Source organism: Triturus cristatus, chromosome 10, assembly GCF_964204655.1.
Source record: "Triturus cristatus chromosome 10, aTriCri1.1, whole genome shotgun sequence".
NCBI lineage: Eukaryota > Metazoa > Chordata > Amphibia > Caudata > Salamandridae > Triturus > Triturus cristatus.
In genome coordinates this window covers 241548280-241572820 of record NC_140593.1, presented here as the reverse complement: position 1 = coordinate 241572820, position 24541 = coordinate 241548280, and the positions used below count along the sequence as shown (strand labels likewise).

At 46.1% G+C, this 24541-nt stretch overlaps 1 protein-coding gene across 5 annotated transcripts in view; it reads right to left on the bottom strand.

The window, feature by feature from the left end:
* Nucleotides 1-24541, bottom strand: part of GLCCI1 (glucocorticoid induced 1) — a 400242-nt gene that overhangs the window by 96621 nt on the left and 279080 nt on the right. For all 5 annotated transcript variants that reach the window (XR_014970042.1, XM_085630890.1, XM_085630888.1 and 2 more), the window contains exon 7: nt 98-218. Coding sequence is in view for 4 of the 5 variants with exons in the window: in XM_085630890.1 (XP_085487016.1) it covers nt 98-218 (121 nt within the window). In the remaining variant the exon portion in view is untranslated. The remainder of the gene's footprint in view (nt 1-97; nt 219-24541) is intronic.

Genomic DNA, 24541 nt, shown 5'->3' with positions numbered 1-24541 from the left:
AGCTGGATAAGTCAATCCATCTGCAAATGTTAGTGCTCAGTTAGTTAAGAAGCTTACTGCTTTGCAGACACCAGCTGACATAAAAAGCATTACTTACGATATTTCCTCAAAGACCTTCACCCGTTCACATCCCTCTGGGGGTTCTCGTTTGAACATGTAGCTGTTGTTTGGTTTGGGAGATGAGGCATACTTGGGCAATGGTGAGCTACTCCCACTGTCTGAAAATTTAAAGCAGTTATATTACTAATGATTGAGAGTGTTTTGCACTTAATTTGATTTTCGAAACAACCAGCCATTTGAATGATTTAACTTCAACTGCTTTTTTTTTTTCAAGTAACGACATAGCTAATTGTTGGACTAGCAGCTATATCCAACATCAGGTTGTAGCTCAGTTTTAGAAACTAAAGAGTAAATGCAACAGTAATATTAAAAAAACTGGTTACTTTGGTCATAATTGGAGATTTAAAATAGTCCTACTGGAATCCAAGTATTTATGCTGTCAATGCAACCAATGGAAAGGTAAAAGTAATCAAGTGGTTTTGAATGCTTCATATAGAAATGTTGGTTTAAAAAAATATGCTGTCTATAAACAAATTGTCAAAGAAGACTGTTAAAAATTGAAAAAAAAATTCCCAGGAGATTAGCCTTACTTTTGGAGTAAAGCTCCTACTGTTTCAAGTAATCCAAATAGATAGCCAAAAAGTCAAACTTCAAGAAGTATACCTATGTATACTCTTGCAGATTGTCCACCAGGTACAAAATTCTGCAGATTGTCCACCAGGTACAAAATTCTGCAATCATAAATATGACAACAAAGTGTTTATACAGATGTAACCTATTTTTCTTCTGGTCTTATGCATAACTATTTTCCCACGTTGAGAAAAGTCTATCTCCACATGAACATTAAATATGGTGTGGTGAAACACATGGTTTCCAACTGAGACAACATAACTGCAACCCAGAAACTACCAAAGTCCCTACCTTAAAACCTACAAATGGCATAATTTAACCATACTGACTGAATATCCAAGCTGGTAATTGCATCAGATTTTGTGACTTACCATTGTGATTCTACATTAGGAAAATGATTATTTCTGGCATCTTCCATTCAACCTTAGTTCACAGAATGGATTGTGAATCGGGTCCAGTGCACAAAAAGCTATTCAATCTTTCCCTGACTGTGGATGAACTTGTTTTTTCTATCAGTGGATTCAACATCTGCCAGCCCACAGTGAGCGGCACCATGTTTTAGTTTTTTGCTCCTCAGTAGAGTGCACGTTTCTGCATCACTGGCGATGTCCCCAAATTGGTGCATCGCTCCTCATAGTGAAGGGAGATAACAGTCACTCACCAGGCTATGGCAAAAGTGATGTTAAGAAGAGGATATGAAAGACTGCAAGAAACAGAGGTGTTTTACATGCAAACCTGGGATAGAGCCCGACTTCCCTCATAATAAATCCATGCAGTCCTGAATAAGGAATTGTTTCTTACCTGTAATTCTAGTTCTCTTGCAGAGGATTTTCCATTAAAATCATAAGCACTGAATAGGTCGCTCATATGTGAGGGAATCCCACAGCACTTCTTTACAATATATCTTCTTAAGTGTAGATGTTAGTCTTTCTTCAATAAGGCCTGGATAAGCACTTAAGTTATTAAATGTTTTGCAGCCTATAAATGAGGCTTTGTTGGCCAATTGCTTTAATTTGCATTTAAAAAAGGGTTAAGGTATAATTAAACAAAATATAAAAAAACTACTTGACATGCGTTATTTGTCCTTACAAATCTTTCATAAACCTTTTTTAAAGGAAAATGATGAAGAAGGAAGAGGACCACGTAGACTTATAGGGTGCAACTCTGCAGCTATGAAAGAGTCTGTGCCTTTAAAGGTAGAAAGCCTACCAGTATCCCACAATGCCCAGTAGGTTGCAGTTACCTCTGTTCTTTTTTACTAAGCCAGTGGTATTATTAGTTTGGGGAGCTGATTTTCTATTAATCATCTCGGTTACTTTCACCAGGGAGAAGGGCGGGTTGCTTATGATTTCAATGAAGATTCACCAGAGAGATACGTAGAATTACAGGTAAGAAACCATTCCTCCTCTCTCAGGGGATCTCCACTGATAATCTGAAAATTAAGTGAAAAGATTCCTCAGAGGAGCCTGTCCTACTTGAGCTGCTGTTCTCGCATCCAAGTCCAAACAGTAGTGTTTGGTAAAAGTGTGAACTGATCTCCATGTAGCTCCTTTGCATATTTCAGCAATGGGAATATTACTCATTAAAGCAGCTGTAGCCGCTTTCCCTCTGGTGGAATGAGCTTCAGGTTTACCAGACAGTACTTTATTTGCTTTCTGGTAGCATAACAAGATGCAAGACACTATCCACCTGGATATAGTTTTAGACGTGGCTAAACCTGTATGAAAGGGGCCATAGTTTACAAACAGTTGATTAGACTGGCATGTGTCTTGTTTTGACTAGATAAAATGTGAAGACTCGCCTAACATCCAAAGTATGAAGAGTTATTTCTGCTGGAGTGGAAGGGTGCTGAACGAAATTAGGCAAAGTAATGGACTGGTTAATGTGAAAGTCCAAAACAACTTTGGGTAAGAATTTTGGATAAGTCCTCATACCTTTACTGCTATAGAAGTCTATACATATGGTTAGTAAGAGCACAAGTCTGAATCTCACTAGCCCTACATGCTGACATGATAGCCACTAGGAAAGCAGCCTTCCAGAATGGTTGTGTAATGAGGCTTTATGGATGAGCTCAAAAGGAGATTGCATGAGATGTGAGAATACTATATGAATTCCCAAGGAGGGGAGGGGAGAGACGGCGTATTGGAAGGAGGAATTCAATAATAGGGACTTTAAAAAAAGAGGTTTGAGAAGGACATTTTCTAAATGCAGGTAACGCAACCAAATGTATGTTAATAGAAGAGAATTGTAAGGAGGATTTGGCCAGATAGAGCAAGTATGGAAGAATAGCAGCTTCTTGGCAAGTCGTTGATTGAAAGCCCTTGTCAGAACACCAAATACAGACTCCCTTCCATTTAAAAGAATAAGCTGAGCGCTTTGATGGGTGCTTAGCCTCTTTGAGAATGTTCATGAATTCTTGTGGTGGAATTAAATGTCTATATTGTACAAGCTCAGGCACCATGCTGCCAAACTCAAGTAGGAGACATTGGGGTGAACATTTGACATGTGAACTTCATGGGAAGGTCTGGTCTGTACGGCAGCTTCATGTGTGAACGGTCCGACATGTGGAGAAGGTCTGTGAACCACCATTGTCAGGGCTACTTTGGAGCTATCAAAATCATTTTGGCCTCTGAATAAGACAGCTTGATGATTACTGAGGAAAATAGGGGAATCAGAGGAAAAGCGTAGAGAAATATGCTAGACCGGTCGATCCATAGGGTATTCCCCAATGTCTCTGGTTAGTAATACCTTGAGGCGAAGTTTGGGCATTTTCTGTTTTCTGCAGTCGCAAATGAATCAATGTGAAGAAAATCCCACATGCAAAAGATGTTTTGAACAACGCTGTCATTTAGAATCAACTTGTGATTTACTTGAAGAATCCTGCTTAGGGAGTCTGCTTGAAGATTCTGTACAGCCGGAAGATGGGTTGTAGTGATTCTTAAGTCTCTGGTTACCAAGTATTTCCATATTGTTTGGGCTTCTTGTGACAAGGCTCTGGACTTTGTATCTGCTTGCTTTTTCAGATAGCAATTGTTACTGTGTAGTCTGTCTGAACAAGAAGGGTTTTCGTCTTGAAGGACGGTAGGAAAGACTTCAATGCCTGATGAACAGATCGTAGTTCCAGGAAGTTGATACAAGTAATTTCCTTCGAGGACCACGTCCCTGAATTTGCAGGTGATCCATGTGTGCTCCCCAACCTAACAGAGAGGCAGCTGTCCCTATTGTCTGAGAGGGAGAATCCTGATTAAAAGACATCACTTGAAGGAGATTTTTTGACTTGCACTACCATTTGAGTGATTGCCTAGCTTTGAAAGTGTGACCTTGTATTCCCAGTTGCCAGAGTATTGACTCCACTGGTCCTACAGACATTCTTGGCGTGGTCTCATGTGGAGATAAACATTTGATGTCCGAAATATGCATGAAGCCATCAAGCCTAGGAGAGATTACACTTTTCTCACCGTAGGATGAGAGGCTTTCAAGAGAGATTAACATTAACATTTTGATGTATGGATAACAGTATCGCCCCCGAAGGATACACTTTTGCTCTTAAGGTTTTGATGGTTGCTCCCAATTAATGTAGAGACTGTACTGGCGAGGAAGTCGATTTCTGGCGACTAACATGAAGGCCTAATCGGTTGATCGCAGTAACAGTTATTCGATAATGGATCTGTCCTTGTAGTTGCATTGATGCCTTGATAAGCCAGTCGTCTAGGTATAGATACACAAATATTCTGAGTTTATTGAGCTGTGCAGTGACCACTGCCATGCACTTCAAAAAAGTTCTGGGGGGTGATTGGAGTCCAAAACGAAGAACGATGTACTGATATTGTGACCAACTACAAATCTCGTGAATTTGTGATGTTTGCTGGCTACTGGAATGTGAAAGTACAGATCTTGAAGATCTATGGAACAGAGCCAGTCTTCTTGATGGATTAGAGGATACATTTGATGCAATGCTAGCATTCTGAACTTTTCTCTCCGTATCCATTTGTTTGCGACCTTCAGATCTAGTATGGGTCTGAATTATTTTTTGGGACCTTTCTTTCCCCAAAAGAATAATGGGAATAAATGTCTGTGCTTCATTGACTGGGAGGAATGAGCTACACTGCATGCTTCTGTAGAAGGATGTTCACTTCTGATCTCTGCATTTACAGATGGTTTTTGGATAATTTTGGTGGAATATTTGGTGGAGGGCTGGTGGATCCGAGACAATAACCATTCTGTACAAAATTCAGAACCCAGGCATCTTTTGTGATGGATTTCCACTGTTCGATATTATGTAATACTTCCCCTACCGGAGTGGGTAACTGAAGAAGGGTCAGTAGAGACTCTTTGTTTGGAGACTGCAAGAGGCTTTCATGCTTGGGCTGGTTGGTGCCCAGCTCTTCCCATAGGCTGATGCCTTTGGTGCTGCTGGAAAGGTCTTTGCTGCTGCTGTTGATAATGATGTTGTAGCAAACACTGTTGGGTTTGAACCCTCTGAACAGAAACGCATTTCATAAGATTTGTAAGGGTGTTTTCTTTGTTCCTTGCAATTCTCCAGACCAACCGCCTTTAAGGTTTCTATCTCGGTCTTCATTTGACCCATTTAATAATTCCTAGAACTCCCAGTGTGTTGCCCAAGAAAGGAAGATTAAGTATCCCCTGTTTAGATACTTGCTGGATGGCTGTAACACGTAGCCAAGAATATTGTTTAAGGGTCAAATCGTGACCATGGCCATGAGATGCCAGTAAAGATAAATCAGCATAAGTGGTAATCACCTGGTTCAAGACCATCATGCCCTCATTCAACACTTTTTTGCGCTTTCATTGTAGTGGCAGCTGTGCCACATTCCTTGCGTCCCACTGAATCCAGTTTCTTACTCTCCTTGTCTGGTGGCACTGTGGATGAAGTAGTAGTAGAACACACTTTATTTGCAGCTAGAATAACCACTAAATCAAAAGGAGGATATGATCACAGGAATAAGGGGTCCTTAACCGGAGGCTTACATTTTTCTGAAGCCTAGACAGTGCTGCTTTGGCTGCAGCTGCCTTAAGGAACAATTCCATGTCCAGGTCTAATAAACCTGGAACTAGAGGTATGAGGGGTCTCAATGCTGCAAGTCTGTGAAGAGTTTAAAAAATCACTGATGTTGATGGGGCAGGTAATGGAATGTTCAGTTTTGTTGCCCCTCGCTCAAGCACATCTTTGAAGGTGTGATGTCATCAACTGGAGAGACCCTTGGCTGGGGAAAATACATCTATGTCTGTGAATATCTTCCAATACTGGAGGAAGAGGTAGAATAAAATCATCTGAATCTTGATCGTATTCTAGATCTGGACCTAGGCTGATAATGAGGAGTGTGGCGAGAGGAGCGTTTCGAGGAGTGCCACGAGCGATGACGATGTCTTGAAGGTGCTTGTGCTCTCGATGTATGGCGAGAGCTGGACTAAGGGGACATTGATCTCCGAGGGGACGCAAGAGGCCTCACCACAGAAGGAGCTTTCAAAGATGTCTGTCTGAGAAAGATGAGGTTTCAAAATACGTGAAGGAGGCGCTGAAGGGGCTGGCCGACAGTCTGTAAGAAGAATGGGTGGCGATGGCGAGTACGCTCTGGAATATTCTGAGTCAGAGGATGATGGTAATCTTCTTGGCTTGACTTTCTCTTTTCATGGGTCTGGAATGTTTCATAGCTGTGTATCGACATCACTAGATCTTGACGTTGAACGTCTCCTATGTCTTGACATCGTAAAATCCTTCGGCGTCGACCCAGCTCCCGACGGCGAGCATGTAGGCACTACACTTTGTCTCGACATCGATGTCCTCAACATAGATCTGGAACAATGCCGCTTTTTAAGATGTTCTCTCTTTTTGGATCTCCATCTCCTGGATTCCTCAGAGGAAGGTGAAAAGGCCCTGGTAGAGGACTGACTCTCCTATATTACGCGACACCCGCCCTTTAGACTGCGCCTCATGATAGCTGCATTGCTCTCCTGTTCCATGAAGGCAACTCTCCCTGTCCCTCAGGGCATTCCTTTTTTTATTTCAGATTTTATTGACATTTTCAACAAAAGAGACAGAACTTCCTGTACTATAAAGACAGGTTTGCACAAAGTGGCTGCAAGGCAGCTTATCAACTTCCATACAATCGTCTTAATGGCTATCATATCATGGATTTTTACGTTCAGCTCCCCCTGAGTCAGCGATATTACGATTAGAATAGTTTACAACATAGTAAGAGCTCTTACCTGTCCCTCGCCCACCGGACCCTGATCAATGGTAGTACGGCTTTGGCATGTAATACACAGCACAATCCCCCGTCACCCTACTATCACCAGTCTGTAGTCCGTGCGCCATCATTCCCCCTTCCTCCCGCCCCCCTGCTCCATCATCCCCAATCATCACATCTTTAGTCAGTACATATGTGTGGTATAGCGCCCAAAAGGTTTTTGGGTGACTGAGCGGGGGGAGGAGCTCACTGTATACCTCTGTTTGCGTGCTGCAAAGCAACATATCTCTGCTCCATATGGCGATGGAGGGTAACGGGCCTTTTAACCAGCGCTTTGCCACACAACGTCTAGCAAGTAACAATCCCATGTCTACTAACCAGCGAAACCTTTTTAGGAAGTGGCTTAGAGTGCCCCAACAGAGCCAGTAACGGGTCTGGTAGTATCTGCGCGTCTATAATAGTACTTAGTTCTTGAAATACCAGGGCCCAAAAGTTACTTATTTCAGGGCATGACCAAGTTAAATGGAAGAAATCCGCCCTAGGTTCCACAAATCCATCACAAATAGCTGTATCTCGCAGCCCGCATCGACACAGTCTCTCCGGCATGTAATATACCCTATTTAAGAACTTAAAATGGACGAGCCTGTGTCTCCCGTTCAGCGAGATCCTCTTCGTGTTGTCACAACAATACTTCCAAGTGGCGTTGTCTAGCTGTCGGTCTAGATCAGATTGCCAAACAAGTCTCGGCTTAGTGTAGTAGTTTGCCCAAGACCCCAAGGAGAGTTTGTAAATTTTGGATATGAAATTGGTGGGGGATGTCGCCTTGATAGTAAATGTGAGTGGTATGACCTCTGGTGGTTCATCCAAGTCTGTCCCTAGGGTATCTAACATTGCATGTCGCAGTCTGTAAAATTGAAATCTATGTAGCAGTGTGGCGTTATTGTCGGGCCCAGCAAATTGTTCCCATGTCTTGGCCTTCCCTTCTAGGAACATCACCCTAACAGTCGTCGCTCCCATGGAACTGAGCGCTATAGTCACTCCTATATCTTTGCACACGGGTAGCCAATGGCACCATTCTAAGGGGGCCAGTGGGGAATATAAAATCGCACCGGAATTTAACTTCAACAGATGACACCAGACATGCCTCGTTGCGTTTAGAGAGTCTAGAATCCCAGTCCTACGATCTGGAGGTGTGAACAACATAGTGGGTAACGGAAGAGGAGAGGATGCCACACATTCTATTTGTAAATGCGGTGTGTCTGGGGAGCCATGCATCCACTGGTAAGCATGTGCGCTTTGTGCAGCCCTGTAGTATAAGACAAGATCCGGCACACTCAGCCCGCCTAAGCCATACGGAAGAGTAAGGACATCCCATCTAACCCTGGCTTGTTTGCCTGCCCACGCCAGTTTATTCAGAAGCGTGGTAAGTGTGCGGAAGAAGTCCAAGGGGAGGACCATAGGGATATTAGAGAACAGGAACAAAAAACGTGGCAGTATCACCATTTTCATGATCGAGATACGCCCAAGCAGAGGCAGCCAGATCCATTTTTCTATATCGTCCACCAGCTTACTGATAGCCACCCCATAGTTCTCCCGGAACACCGCCTCTGAGTCCGTGTGCAGCAGTATGCCTAAATATCGAACTGGGTCTGTCGTCCACTGTAACGGGTATTCAGGTGTAAAGGGAACAGTGTTCGGGGTGAGAGGGAAAATGATTAACTTAGACCAATTAACTCTGAGACCCGAGAGCACACCAAATTTCACTATTTCCCTTATTATAGGCGACAGATTATTCTCAGGGTCCCGAACGTTGAGGAGCATATCATCGGCATACGTGGTGACTATAAGCCAATGTGTCGGGAAACGAATGCCCTTATGATCATGATACTCCGGCAACGTGCAAGCCAACGGTTCGGCCACTAGCGCATATAATATCGGGAATAAAGGGCATCCCCAATTTTTATTCTGGCAGTAGGCGAGTGATACAAGACCCCTATCTTTTGTAGAAACATATCGCCCAACCCCATCCGTGTCAAAATGAGTTTCATAAATTGCCACTCAACCGAGTCAAAGGCCTTTTCCATGTCCAAAAAGACCACCACTGTCTGCATGTCTTTTCTGGTGTGCTGTATTGCCCCGAAAGCCATTCTCAAATTGTAGGTCAGGTTCCTACCTGGGAACGGGCGGTGTCAGTTGGTTAGCAAGTATTTTCGCGTATAACTTAGTGTCCACGTTTAGAAGTGACAGGGGACGGTACTAAGTGCATTCATCTGGAGATTTACCCGGTTTCAATATCGTGACGATGACCGCCTGTCTCATTGACGGCGGCATAATACCGTCGACCACCATGTCCTCAAACAGTGAGACTAAGTGTGGGAGCAGTAGATCCTTAAATTCTTTATGAAAAGAGACCGTGAGTCCATCCACCCCAAGCACACTACCCGCCCTCATCCCAGCCAATGCAGTAAGAATCTCTTCTTTTTCTAGTGGGCGCATTAGGTATTCGCGGCACTCGTTTGCAAGCCAAGGCAGCTTCACATGCTTCAAATAGTCTAACATTTCAGACTCCACTCCCTCATTGCGGGAGCAGTACAATGTTGAGTAGTACTGGCGAAACAGCTCTAATATCGCCATCTCCCCGCTATGATCTCGCCTTGTTCATCTCTGATTTCAGACACCACTGTGACCCCCCTGCACTTCTTCAGGAGGGAGGCCAGGACAGAGCATGGGCATTCTCCCTCACCGTACAGGCGCGCCATCGCATATTTTCCTAGGTGCTTGAGCTCCACGTCTGCCGTCTCATGGTACTCCTCTAAGAGCGTTTTGAACGCCGCTGTGTCAGCGTCAGTCGCGTCAGCCGTCAATTGACGTTCTAAAGATTGTAGGGAGCCTTCCAGATCAGAAAGACTCTTCCAAAGTGAGCGGAGCACCCCCAAATGTTTTGACATGGCTATCCCACGAATATACACTTTAAACGCTTCCCATACAGTTGCAAATGAGTCGACTGAGCCAACATTACAGGCAAAGGTGGTGTCAATAGCCTCGGCCATCTCTGACCTAAATACAGCATCCAGCAGTGAGTATGGAGGGAAGCGCCAAGTAAAAGGTGGAATGTGTTCCCCTGGGGTGTCTACAACTAAAAGAATAGGGAAGTGATCCGAGTACGCGGAGTACAGTGCAGTCCCTAACTCTTGCGTATGGAGAATGTGTAGTTAACCAATAATCAATCCTTGTATGCAAGTCATGGAAGGCCAAGTAATGAGTATACCTGCACCCAGTAGGGTTCTGCTTCCGCCACACGTCCGTCAGTTCTAATTGCGTCAGAGTCCGTGATGGCGCGCCCCGCAGTAGTGGCGCGTCTATCCGGGCCACCTGAGCGATCTAGAGTTGGGTTCAAAACACAGTTAAAGTCGCCCCCCCCAAAGTTGAAGCGTCCCTGCGTGAGCCCGCATCTCATCTGTGAGGGAAGTAAAGAATTTTGGGTTGTCATAATTCGGGCCATACACATTTAACAGAATCAAATCTAAACCCTTCCCTATACATCGCAATATAACAGACCCGCCCTCAGAATCCGTGTCAATAGGTACCAGTTTAAGGGGAGACTTAGGGTTCACCCATGTTATCACCCCTCTCGCATGCGTAGTGAAACCCGCCCCATGCGTGTTCCCCGACAGACCTCTGCAGCAGAACATAGCGCTGCTCAGGGGTAAGTGAGACTCCTGTAACAGGGCAATATCTATCCTATGCCTCACTAGATAAGCAATGACCTTCCATAATTTTCTATGGTCACTGAGACCCCTAACTTTCCAAGTCAGGATTCTTAGCTCCAGATGTATGTCTGAGTCTCGTTCACGCTGACTCATTAGCCCCCTCGATTTGTATAGAAGCAAAGCCCAGATATCGATGTCCGGCCGGACTCACAGGTATTGTTGTACATGCAAACCTGACATTCTTGAAAACTCTGCAATGTGTCGGTCTCAATGCCCTTCCACCCCTGCCAAGCATACCCCAACAGCGCATTGGCGAAACAACCCCATGTAGCCCCCAAATTCTCATAATAAAATCTGTTAACACTGCACGTGGTTTTGCTCAAGATGCGGTGCACGCTCGGAGGCGGATGTTGCCAGCCCGTGCAGCAAAGAAACTTCAGCTGGCAAACTGTCCATTACCGTCCACCATCTAGCTTATCAATTTGCATTAGATGTCTCATTAATTGTCCCAGTTACTCTCCCTGCCCACATAGGAGTTGCAGGTCACAGCCCTGAAGAATTGTACAACATAAAACCTTTTCTGAGACCCGAGCTCCTTCACCTGATCTAATGAGCTGCGACTAAATCCTCCGCTTTAGCCCCTCAGTGGTATATAACACAACAGCCAGAATACCACTCCGCCCCACAATTGTCCCAATCTTATCTGCTCAGCAGTGGGAGTCTCTCGTTAGTCTTGTTCATCCAATCTCCCTCCAGCAACGCCTTCAGTCGCATCATGTTCCGGACTCCGCCGTCTGTCTCTTGCCCACTCTTTGAGTGCCTTCTGCAGCGTCTTGGGGTCTGTGAAGATCCTGGACTGTCCCTGCCTGTTCACTCGCATTCTCACCGGGTATAACATGGCATAATCAATATTTTGATCACACAGTTGCTTTTTGAGTGGAGCAAATTGCTTGCGGGCCTCCTGTACTCTAGTACTATAATCAGGATAAAGCGAGATCGCGGACCTCTCATATTGCAAGGACTGTTTTTCTCTAGCTAGCCTCAAGGCAGTGTCCCGGCCCCTGTAGTTCAGAAGTTTAGCAATGATGGGCTGCGGTGGGGCCCTGGGGTTTGGTTTCGGGCCCAGTGAGCGGCGGGCTCTTTCCACCACAAACATGTTGGAGAACTTGTCAGGGCCCAGCAGGGTGTGAAGTATTTTTTTTTTTATATAAATGTTTTTATTAACATTTCCAATTACAAATATTGCTGCAATAACATACCATTTGTTTGTTGCATACATCACAGTACGATTATACCTTGTCTTTGAAAAGTCGGACTGTGCCCATATACAAAGCGGGTTTTCTTTTGCACCCTCATCGTTGTTCGTATATATACAATACATCAGCGTCCGTCATGGATACAATGCCTAGTCGGTATCCTCCGACAGGGATTCTTCACACGGAGGATCAAAAATATTTCCTCTATACTTATTCAACTTTTCCCGCACCCGTGTCCATTTTTTGGGGCACCTCCTATGCGTGTATACTGATTTTTCGGTTATCATTAACTCGTCCATGTCTCGACACCACCTAGCCACTGTGGGGTTCTGTCTAGCTCCCCACTGTTGCGCTATACTTCTCTTCGCCAACGCCATACCCAGCGCTACCCAAGTTTGCGCTGCATGGTTGAGGTCCGTCGGTTCCCAGATGTTGAGCAAACCTCTTTTAGGCTCTGGTTCAATCGTCATTTCTAGTGCCTGAGAAATTGTGTGCATGACCGACTTCCACTATTTCGTGATTTCTACGCATTGCCAGATTATGTGCCAGAATGAGCCGTGCTCTCCACATTGCCTGAGGCAAAGTGGCGTATCCGCCTTGTGTAATTTATATAACAGTATAGTACGTACGGTGTAGAATCTTTGGTTATATTAATTTGAATTTGGAGGGGATCGCCACCTCTATGGGGGAGGCAATTGCCTCCTGCCAGTCCGTCTCGTCCAGTGCACCCAGGTCAGTTTCCCATCTAGCTTTTAGAGTGGTCAACAGGTCTGGTTGGTTGTTTATTATTTTCTTGTAAATTAGCGAGATAGCTTTTTTTGTCAAATGGTCAGTGAGCGGCCTATCCTCCAGGGGTGACGATTCCGGCAGTTGGGTGCCCTGTGGGATCATTGTTGTGAGTGCGTGTCTAATTTGAATGTATCTATAAGCCTCTGTGTCTGCTAGGCCATATGTCTGCTTTAGGTGTTCAAAGGGGATGATCTTATCTTTCTTCCATAGGTCCCCCACCCTCGAGATTCCTATCAAATCCCATTGCCTGAAACCCTTTGTTGCGTAGTTTGCCTAATTTCTTTGTGTCCCATAAGGGTGTGGCCAGCGTCATGACCCCTTCCCATCCTAGTTCCCTTTGCGCCTCGTGCCATATCCCAATTGTGTGCACTGTCGGGCCTGTTAGTGTCATCGTTCTTTTTTTATTATACAGTTCTCTCATCATACCGTCCACTCCCATAAGATGCCTGTCTAACCGGTACGCCGGGTCCTCCTGTGTGGCATGGAGCCATTGATGTATTACTGTCAGTTGTGATGCCCAGTAGTATATTTTAATATTGGGGAGCGCTATGCCTCCATCGTACCAGTTTCTGACCAGTTTATGCATGGCTATACGGGTTGCCTTACCATCCCACAACAGCTTATTCACCTCACTATTAATTGCGACGAAGTACGTCGGGGGAATCGGGAATGGCGTATTTTGTAGGATATATAGGAATCTGGGGAGCGCCATCATTTTAAATAGGGTCGCTCTGCCCAGCAATGTAAGCGGTAAGGTTCGCCAATGGAGAACACCTCGACGAAAGCGCGCCAGAGGCTTCATGAGGTTTTCTGCTATAAAGTGTGTGTCTTGATATGTTACGTAGATACCCAAATATTTAAACCCACAGCAAGCTATTTGTATGTCACAAGCACGTGGGAGTCATGGGGAATCACCCAATAGTATGAAAATATGTGATTTTGTCCATTTTATAGTGTAGCCTGATACCCGCCCATACGCCGCACAAATATCCATGAGGCAGTTAAGAGAGCACGAGGGCGAGGCCAGATAAAGGAGAACATCATCGGCATAAAGCAAGATGCGGTCCTCCCACCCCATTGTCCATTTGAGCCCCCAGATCACTGGGTCCTGCCGTATCCATGCCGCTAGCGGTTCTAATACGAGTGCGAATAATAGCGGCAGTAATGGGCAGCCCTGCCTAGTCCCTTTACCCGTTGGGAAAGTGGCTGATATTCTTCCATTTGCAACCACCTGCGCCATTGGTCTTGTGTATAACAAGTTCACCCATCATATGAATTTGTGTCCAAAACCCAAATGGTGCAGAGCAGCGAACAAAAAGGGCCACTTCACCATGTCGAATGCCATCCGGGCATCGAGTAACAGGATAATTGCATCTTCTTCTATGGTGGATCTGCGTGCTAACACACTATGGAGCCGTCGCAGATTTAGTGCCGTGTTACGTTGTGGCATAAAGCCTGATTGATCCAGGTGGATCAGCTTTTCTAGGTATGGCAGTAGTCATGTCGCCAGTGCCTTTGATAATATCTTTGCTTCTGCGTTGATAAGGGATATCGGACGGAATGACATGCTGCTGTGTGGTGGTTTACCCGGCTTGTGTATTGCCACTATTGTCGCCACGCGCTGATCTTCAGGAAGCTCCCCCGTTCTAGGCTATCATGAAACATGTTAAGTAGGTGAGGCACAAGAATACCAGTTGTCCGTTGATGGAACTCAACAGGAATTCTGTTGGGGCCCAGGGCTTTACCTGTATGTAAGGCTAGTATGGCCCTAGTTAGTTCGTCATGCGCAAGATCTGCCTCTAAGAATTGCATTGCCTCTTGGTCGAGCCTTGGCATGTTGGTATCTTTTAGGAAGTCTATATTATCATCCATCATGGCAGTGGCTACAGATGTATATACTTGCTCATAGTTAGTCGCTAATTGGTCAACTATGCCCTGGGAGTCTGAGGTCATGACACCTGGCTGTATTTCTAGCTCCGCTATCCATCTACTAGTCCTCTCTCATGTCTATCCAGGCCAAGAGTTTTCCAGCCTTGTCCCCTTGCTCGTAGATAGTGTGTTGCGTGGCCGTGAGCCTAGATTTTATTTCTTCCCATACAAAAGTTTTGTATTACTGTTGTGCTAATTTAAGCCTATGAGTGGTATCTTCGTTTACATCTGAGGCGTGACTAGCCTCTGCCCTTTCTAACTGTTGCGCTAATGTTTGAACTTGTAAGCGCTTTTGCTGTTTGTGGTGTGTCACCAATGAGATAGCCTGGCCCTGTAGGACCGTTTTATATGCTTCCTACAGGGTCACTGGTGACGGCACCGAATGTTCGTTTTCTGCAAAATATCTTTTTGTGGTTAAGATTAATTTCTTCTTAATTTCTTTGACCTTCAAATAGTATGGGCACAGTGGGAAAAGCCTACGTCTGCCTGGAATAATTGAGGCATAGGTAAGTAATACTGGTGAGTGGTCTGATATGCCCCGGTGCAGGTGTATCTTGAGTACTCTCTCTATTCCTACCGCTATATGTAAATATGTACTCTATTCTGGACTAAGGTATGCGCCCCAGAGTGGAAAGTGTATTGGCACTCGTGAAGGTGTTTAGTCCTCCACACATCTGTTAGTCCAATCGCATTGATAAAAATCTTTCAGCTTGGGGTTGGTGCTGCTTGAGTCTCTGGGGGGTCTCCTATCTATAGATGTGTCAATGATTGCGTTGAAGTCTCCCCCTATAATAAATTCTCCCTGCGGGAGCAAGAGTTTGCCTAGGTCTGGGAGGGTGGATTGGTGCAGTGCAGGTGGGACATATACCGATACTATGTTAAATGGCTTCCCTTCCCATTGGCATGCCACTGCGGCGTATCTTCCCTGGTCGTCCGTCTAGGACTTCTTTATTATTAAAGGGCAACTTTTCTGTATTAGTATTCCCACTCCCCTAGATCCCGAAGTGAATTCGGAGTGGACTGCCATTTTGTAACCCCATCTGTCCAGGGCCTTACAAGTGGATCCCGTCAAATGCGATTCTTGTATTAACGCCACTACCGGTCCCTTCCTCTTAATGTAGTGCAAGACCAGGCCCCTTTTTATCCTGTCCCCTAGCCCGTTCACATTCCACAACATCACCGTAAGGTGCATGGGTCTTCCGTTATTGTCCACCGTTTGTGGGGTGTCTACTGATTTTGGTACCATTTATGTGTTTGTGTCCGACTGTCTTGTCATGGGACGGCCCTACGTTAAGAAGCATGTATGCTGTAAAATGTATTAGTATTTTCCTTCGTGCCTTGGTATGCAGCTGAACCAATATAAAAAACAACCCCTTGATCTGACCCCTGCCACCCTCCCTCCTCCCTGCCCGGCGGATTCTGAACTACCCACCTCCCAAACTGAGCAGAGTGCTTAGACCCCATAACTTTGTACTTGCGTGTGGGGGAGGGGGGAGGGGTAAGAGAGCCGTTTGAGTGCTCTTTCCAAAGTCTGCACTTGACTTTGTAGCGTCGCCGTGTCTGTAGTTAGTGTTGTCGTCGTTGATTCCACCTCCTTTAGTCTGTCACTGATTTTAGAAACATCCGCACGTAGCAGCGTGATGTCTGTAGAGATTGCGCCAATTGATGTTTGCATTTGAGTCAGTGTGCACATTATGTCCCGTGAAGTTATTTCTTTGGGTTTTTCGGTTTGATCGCCGCTCTCACCTCCCTTTAGAGTCTCCGGTGTTTGTGGTTTGTCTCCACGGTAGGCGTATTTTTCTAGTTTATTGGTTTGTGTTTATTGGTTTGTGTCGCACGTTGGCCTCTGCCGCCCATGGTAGCAGACTCGGTTATTGGGCGTGACAGCTATGCGGCAGGAAGGCCATTAGTCGCCGTTGCCCGACTGCGTGCACAACCGCCACGCACGGCCTTTCGGTTTTCCCGGCTCCCCACCTCCACTGCTATTAGTAGTCAATGATGATAATATGCGTTTTTGGCTATTTATGAGTTGCAGATTTGGGTCAGAGAGTCCTCCTCCAGCAGCTTCCTATGCCGTCACTGTGTCCCAAGCTGCGGCCTGACTGTTGGCTGGTCTATATGTCCCGATACTTTCTAGGATATGTGGGGTTTATAGTCCCAGTGTGCTTACATGCGTGCCCTTTTATCTGTGTGCTCCTGGAAGTGTGCTGTTGCCTTCACAAGCGGCTGCCGAGTGGCTGTCCTCTGACCTACCATGTGTCTGCACATGTCCTGAATGAGAGGCTCGCTCTCCTGTAGAGTGGGGCTTAGTAACAGCTCCTATTACACTGTGCCTTGGCAGTGAGGGCACGTATGGGGCATAAATGTGTGTTGCTGGGTAGCTGCTCACCTCCAGGTCCAGTCCCCACCAGCACCGCCTAAGCTGTTTGATCTGCGCAGAGTGCCCCGCCAGTCCTTATGGTCGGGGCCCCACACTCTCCGAGGCGCGAGATCCCGTCCCGGCCTCCGGTTTGTTGTTTCCCTGTATGCCTGTCTCATATGCAGGCGACAGGCAGTGTTGGCGCTGGTTGTATCGGGCCGCTGCTTGAGCCCGCGACGTAGCTGAGCGGTGGCCGCCTCCCAGGTGCCCCCGTCCATAGCGCTTTCCGTATTGCTGGTCGGCCTGCGACTCCAATCTCTTGTTCTTCCTGGGAGCAGGTCCACTCTCACCGCTGCGGCACTCCTTCTCTCCCGGTTCTTCTCGCCTGATCCCGTCGCAGACCGTCTCCGCCCGCTTCGTGGGCCACGATGTTTACAAGAGTCCCCAGTTGCTTTTACGCCTGCAGGCCGCAATCTTTCCTTTCGGTGTTGTGCGTTTCACGGCTAATGTACCGGTACCGGAGCAGCAACAATGTAGGCTGTAGTCCTCCTGCGTCCGGTCCCAGTTCAAATATCTGCCGTGCTATCAGATACGTGTCAGGATTATCGGGGAGAGACGCTTGTTATCGCAGAGCTCTCCTAGGCAGCGGCCATCGTTGTCCGTGAAGTAGTTTTTGCACAAATAGCTCCATGTTCCACACCTGCGTCGACTCTGGCAGACCCGTAATGCGTATATTGCATCTCCGGGAACGGGCTTCGAGGTCTTCTGCCTTAGCTTGCAAGGTTTGTAATACTTTGGCCATCTGCTTTTGTACGGTGTTCATATCCGAGTGTACTTCGGTAACCCTGCGTTTCGCCATGTCCATCCTCTCCATGTGCTTATCCATACGCTCCGACATCCTATCCATCCGGTACGACAGGGAGTCCAATTTAGAGTCTATGGCGGTCAGACTTGCCTGCAAGCTTTTCTACATAGAGGCCAACATAGAGCGGATATCTCCATCGTCCTGCTCCGGGGACCAGTCTTGTGCGTTCGGGCCCTCCTCCGGTGTATGGTCTCTGGTCCTCGATTTTCTCTGGTTGAAGGTTAATTTCAGTTGAGTTTTATCCACTTTTCCCATCGCAAGGGTGAGGGCGTCTCTCACACAACGCGCTCTGTCCCTTAGGCAGCCGTATCAGATCGGGATCTCCACTACCCGGGTTCGAGGGGACGGGCTGTACAGGGCTTTCGCTAGTGTCAGGCGCAGTCGACGTCCCGTATCCGTTCACTAAAATGACGGCACAACCAGCCCCGCAGTCCAAACTGCATGCAAACGTGTTTGAGGAGGTTTTGCGCTTTTGTCTATGACCTCACCTCCGCTGTATGATCACGCGTCCTCCAAGCACCAGGTTACGGTGTGCACCACCCTGTATGTCATGGCCCGGGTTTATGTTGCTCGTTGCTCCCCCAAATACACTTCAGTAGCTGTGCCAGTCTTCTCCTGCGACTCCGGTATCCCACAGCGCTGCGTTAGGTCATCACCAAAGGCGCGGTAATCTTCGCTGGCTTCACTCTGCTTATTGCTGCCTATAATGCCCACAGCTTCCCGGGGGGCAAGGATAAGTTGGGGCTCCTGCCCGGCACCACGTCATGGTTCATTGGAGGGCCCTCCACCGTTCGTCTCTAGGCTCCTCACGCTCCAGCCGATCCGCTTTCTCGACAATGCCTCCCAGCGGCGTCCTCCCTTGCAGGCTGCACCAACACCAGTGGCGGGTGATGCGGGTCCCCGTATTTGGTGGGTATTCCACCGCGAGCAGAGGTCGGAGAGCTGCGCATCTCAGGCGACTCCACCTAACAGTCTAGGCCTGGACGCACAGCGAGCTGCAGTCAACACCCGGGGGCGGTTCCGTCTGCAACTGGCTTCCCAGCGGCAGTGTCTCTTCGAGCCTCAGTCGGCCTCTCACTCCCCGCCAGCAGGAGTCAATGCGCCGTCAGATGCGCCTCTCAGCAGCACCGCACGTCGGGCCCACCGGGTCTGCGATGTTGGGCAAATCTCACCCCTCCGAGTCTCAGCAGGGCCCGCCCGGCTGCGTTCAGGTCTGAGGATCGCGTCGAGCAGGGCGGAATCCGGCCTCCTGCACCACTCTAAGCACAACCGGTGCACGGGGACGTTTCTCCGGTCGCCAGGGAGAGGTAATTCCAACCTTTTTATTCGCTCTAATGCAGGATTCCTGATGAACTGGAAGACTGTTTAACGGAGCTCTCGGCTCAGGCGGCCATTTTCGGTGCCGGCAAGCTCCGCCCCCCCCTCCGGGCATTCCTGGAAAAGGTCCTGCAGTGTTGACATCTATCAGGGTTGTGGCTGTCAGGAAGGCAGATGAATAATCATGAGGATTTAATTTGGCCTTCTTTCTGCCACAGGCAGGACACTTGTCAAATAAAGATGGGATTTTATTTGACTAGAGCAGGGTTCTCAAATGCCAGTCCCAGAGGGCCGGATCCATGCCTGATTTTTAGCAAATCCATTTAGATAAATGTAGTCATCTTAAAAATCTAGCATGGATTTGGCCCTCCAGGACAGACATTGGAGAACCCTGGACTGTAGAAATATTTTTCCTGCCAGAAAATAACTGGAAATGTTGAAATCTGTCAAATGAAGGTGCTGACAAAACTTTCTGAGAGAAATGTTTGAAGAAAAAGCCAAAAAGGCTGAGCTCAGTACTCCAAGATCCTCTCACCAGGAGCTGGGGAACATAACTGACCTGCCATCTACTGGGCATGATGAGATGTGAGCCCTTAAAGGTACAGGCTCTCTTTTCATATCTGTAGAGTTGCAGCCTATAAGTCTACATTGTCCTCTTTCTTCTTCATCATTTTCCTTTAAAAAAAAGTTTCTGAATGAGATCTGTACAGACAAATAAAAATTCCAGCTAATTTTTCCTGTGTTTTAAATGATATATTAACCCTTTTTTAATGCAAATTAAAACAGTTGGTCAATATAACCTAATTTATAGGCTGCAAAACATTTAAGTGCTTACTGCGGGCCTTACTGAAAAAAGTCGAACATCCACACTTAAGAAATTATATTGCAAAGAGGTGCGCCGGGATCCCCGCAAGTTAGCGGGGCTATTCAGTGCTTATGATGATCAATGGAGATCCCCTCAGATAGAACTAGGCTTTCCCTTAACTGTGAGTTATAGGTGCTCATGCACATTTAGGTTCCCATATGTTGTGAAAATAGACAAACACATACAAAATGTTACCCTTTAAATTGCCTTCATCCTGATACCTTACATTTAACACCTGTGTGAGAAAACCCACTTGCCTGTATTACAGGGCTGAGGTAGCCAAGCACATGAATTGACTGAGCAATACTCTAAATCTGCCAAGCTCTAACTAAATCTGTAAATCACCTGGCTTGTGAATGTTAAATTCACTTACTTATGACCATTTGCTATTTCTGCTTCCTTCAAGTTCATAAACATATGGCTACTTTTCCTCTCTGGTTGGTTGGCGTTCTAATTTTTGAAGATGGTACACTTGACTGGCCTTGGCTTACTAATTCTCCCAACTTTATGTTAACTATTAGTCACCATGAGCAGTTTACTTTGTATTTGCATCGATTTTGAGGTGCAACTTTGCAGCAAAATATCTAAGGAGAAGCCCTGCTCTTATGACCTGCCAAAAAGGTAAGTTCCACACAATAGGGCAACCCAATAATCCCTCTAGAGACCTAGTACAAATATACAAATGAACAAGGAATCCTGAAGGAGTCATTTTATAAGTAGTCACTCAGTTTGAGAAGGCAAGTACAATATACAACCCCATCACCAAATTAACAATACATTGAGTTAATTACATTAGTAGTTCATCAAGAAATAAATTGAACTAAGCATACTTCTTGCACATGAACAAATATATCTATTTATTTGGCTGCAGTCCAGATCAATTTAGGATCAAAAACTGCACAAGGACACTGTCGTAAAAGATCACAGAGATATCATCAAATCAAAAAAGCGATCTTTGACAGCCTGGGTAACCACTTTGCAAAATTTAAATTATTCACGTAAACCTCTCAAAGTTCATTCCTTGTAGAAGGGTTTATAAGTTCATTCAAAAGAGTGTAGTAGTCAATACGTCAAGGTTTCGGTCTTCAGGCACGTAATGAGTACTTGACACCATCCTAAGGATAAAGTGTCAGACAGAACATCTATTAAAGACACCGTATTAAAGCCTATCTTAATCATAAGTATTATTCAAGATGAGAATAACTTCAGCGCAACGAGCAACTGTCAAACGGACGTTGCAATAGGTCAAGGTGCATCATATAACCTGAACAATGAAAGGTAAGCTGCTTGGCTGAGAGGAGAGGAGCTGCCCTGCCCAAGGTCTTTTGACAGACATTCTCGGATGCCGAATGGAGACTTAATACATGGTAAAAAGGACCTGCTAGTCTGAATCAAAACTGTGAAGCATCTCTCTGCAAGATTAGTGTATCAAGACCAGAATGTACATGCCAGACACTTAAGGCCTCCACTTGCTTCTGGTTCTGCTGTCTTTTCGATCTGCCTTTAGTACACCATCCCTACAGTATGCTGTGAGCAATAGACCATGATTTAGTGTAGAAAAGCATGACCCAAAGGATATTGTTCAAGCGTCTTTCCTCTTCACCTTGTGGAAGTCTATTATCACCCAATCCCAAGCTGTTCACGCTAGAGTAAAGGCGCTGTTTAACGTAGTTAGTCACTGTGGCTCTAGAAACTTTGAAACCGTTCCACTAACACAGTTCCAGACATATAGCTAAAATGAAGTAATGGTACACTCTCCCACTGTCCCCAGATGATGCCAAGCTAATGTGTAGTGGGGTGCAGGTGCCATGGTCTCCCAACCATTGATAAATGTTGACTGCAACCAGCAGTTACCAAGATACACGTACCTAACGTTTGTTTACTGCATTGGACATCCACTATGAGGCATTCATTTTACTGGAAGTAGAGCGCAGTCATAAAGTGACAGGACCATTTTGAGACTTTTACTATTTCTCTAATTGTGCCCAGCAGCCCCTGTTAAAAGCATCAGTCTCCCACAGATCTTGAGAATTTGTTCAGTATCCGTTTAGCAATCAGGAAAAGCGTTAGCTTGTAGTTTTGGATCCCAATTCACTTTTGTGTGGCGAGTCTCCAGATTCTGGGGAAAATCAATTCAACACTGGCTTAGGCCCACTGATCAAAGCGAACAGTGAAGCTCAGGGTGTAGGTCAAAGGCTATACATTAAAACATTTAGGATAACTTTTTGCAGTTGAAATACGGGGTCGCAAATAATATGCCCAGGGTAGTCTTTAGTATTAGCTAAGGACAGAAGGAATATGCTACTTACCAGTATGCATCTGTTCTTGGCATGTAGAGCTGCAGATCTATACACTGTGCATACATCACCATCTGGTGTTGGGCCCGGATGTTTGCAGTTTGTTTTTCTTCTTGGACAGTCTTTGGAAGTCACGAGTTCGGTGACTCCTCCTTCGGTCCGTACTGCGCATGGGCTTCGGCTCCATCCTCAGATTGTTTTTCGCCAGCAGGGAAAAGATGGAGCGTAGTGATAATAGTGAAGAAACCCATGTGTGTTGTATCTAAATAAGATAGACTGTAACGGATACAGGTAGCCGGGGAAGCGGGTAGGCGTGTATAGATCTGCTGCTCTACAAGCCAAGAACAGATGCATACTGGTAAGTAGCATATTCCGTTCGAGGCATATGAGCTGAAGATTATACACTGTGCATAGATTATATAGCAGTACCCAACCCTAGCGGCGACCACCGGTATCCGTTGCAGTGGTTTGAAACCGTGTCTTTAGTACAGCCTGGCCCACACTAGCTTGTTGTTTGGAGTGCACATCTACACAGTAATGTTTTGTGAAGGTGTGCGGTGTTGACCATGTGGCTGCTTTGCAGATGTCATCTAAGGGTATGTTCCCTAGAAAAGCCATAGAAGCCCCTATCTTTCTTGTAGAATGGGCTTTAGGTGGAACAGATAATGTTCTTTTTGCTTTGTGATAACAAATTTGTATGCACTTTACAATCCACCTAGCTATCCCTGATTTTGAGATGGGGTTGCCTTTATGCGGTGGAGAGAAGGAGACGAACAACTGTTTAGTCTTTCTGAAAGGTTGCGTTCTTTGTATGTAGTACAGTAAAGCCCTTTTAACATCAAGTGTATGTAGAGCCCTTTCCGCAACAGATTGAGGTGGCGAGAAAAAAAACGGTAATTCCACCGATTGATTAAGATGGAAGGGGGAAATGACCTTAGGCAGAAATTTCGGATTTGTGCGAAGTATCACCTTGCTGTGATGTATCTGTAAAAAGGGTTCTTGTATAGTGAACGCTTGTATCTTGCTAACCCTTCTAAGGGAAGTGATAGCTACGAGGAAAGCTGTTTTCCAAGTCAGGAACTGTAGCTCACATTTATGCATTGGTTCGAAAGGCGGACCCATTAGCCTTGTAAGAACTACGTTTAGATTCCATACAGGTGAGGGTGGTGCCCTGGGCGGAATTACTCTTTTAAGGCCTTCCATAAAGGTGTTAATAGCAGGCACTCTGAACAGTGATAAATGCTGTCTGTTTTGTAGGTAAGCAGCAATTGCTGCTAGGTGTAGACGGATGGATGAGTACGCCAGGTTACACCTTTGAAGATGGAGCAGATAGCATATGATGTGCTGTATGGATACATCTAAAGGGTTGTTTGTATTGTTACGGCAGTAAACAACAAATCTCTTCCACTTTGCGGCATAGCATGCTCGAGTGGTAGGACGTCTGGCTTCCCTGATAATGTTCATGCAATCAGGGGGAAGGTTAAGGTATCCAAATTCTAAGATTTCAGGAGCCAGATCGCAAGGTTGAGCTGAGCTGGGTCCGGGTGCCCGATTTCTCCATGGTTCTGGGTTAGGAGGCATGGGGACAGGTGCAGTTTTTGATGTGGTACCACCGAGAGCTGTAGTAGTGTGGTGTACCACGGCTGCCTGGCCCATGTTGGGGCTACCAGAATGAGTGTGAGGGAGTGCTGTTGTAGCTTCCTTACCACTAATGGAATTAGCGGGAGAGGTGGAAAGGCATATGCAAATCTGCCTGACCAGTTCATCCATATCGCATTGCCTTTGGACAATGGGTGTGGGCATCTGGCGGCGAAGCTTGGGCATTTTTTGTTTTCGTGGGTGGCGAAGAGGTCTATCTGAGGATGCCCCCACTTGTGAAAGAATGGGTGAAGAACTTGTGGATGCAGTTCCCATTCGTGCATTTGCTGCGTTTGTCTGCTGAGCAGATCTGCCATGGTGTTTTGTATGCCTGGGACGTGTTGTGCCAGGAGAAAGATTTTTTGTGGGATTGCCCATCGCCATATGCTCTGTGCTAAGCGAGAGAGCTGGGGAGAGTGTGTCCCCCCCTGTTTTTGAATATAATACATTGCAGTCATATTGTCTGTGCGAATGAGGACTGCCTTGGCTGAGATTTGTTTCTGAAACGATTTCAGGGCTAGAAAGATCGCCAATAACTCCAGATGGTTGATGTGGAGTAACCTCTGTTGTGGCGTCCATACACCTTGCACTGTGAGGTGTAATAGATGCACTCCCCA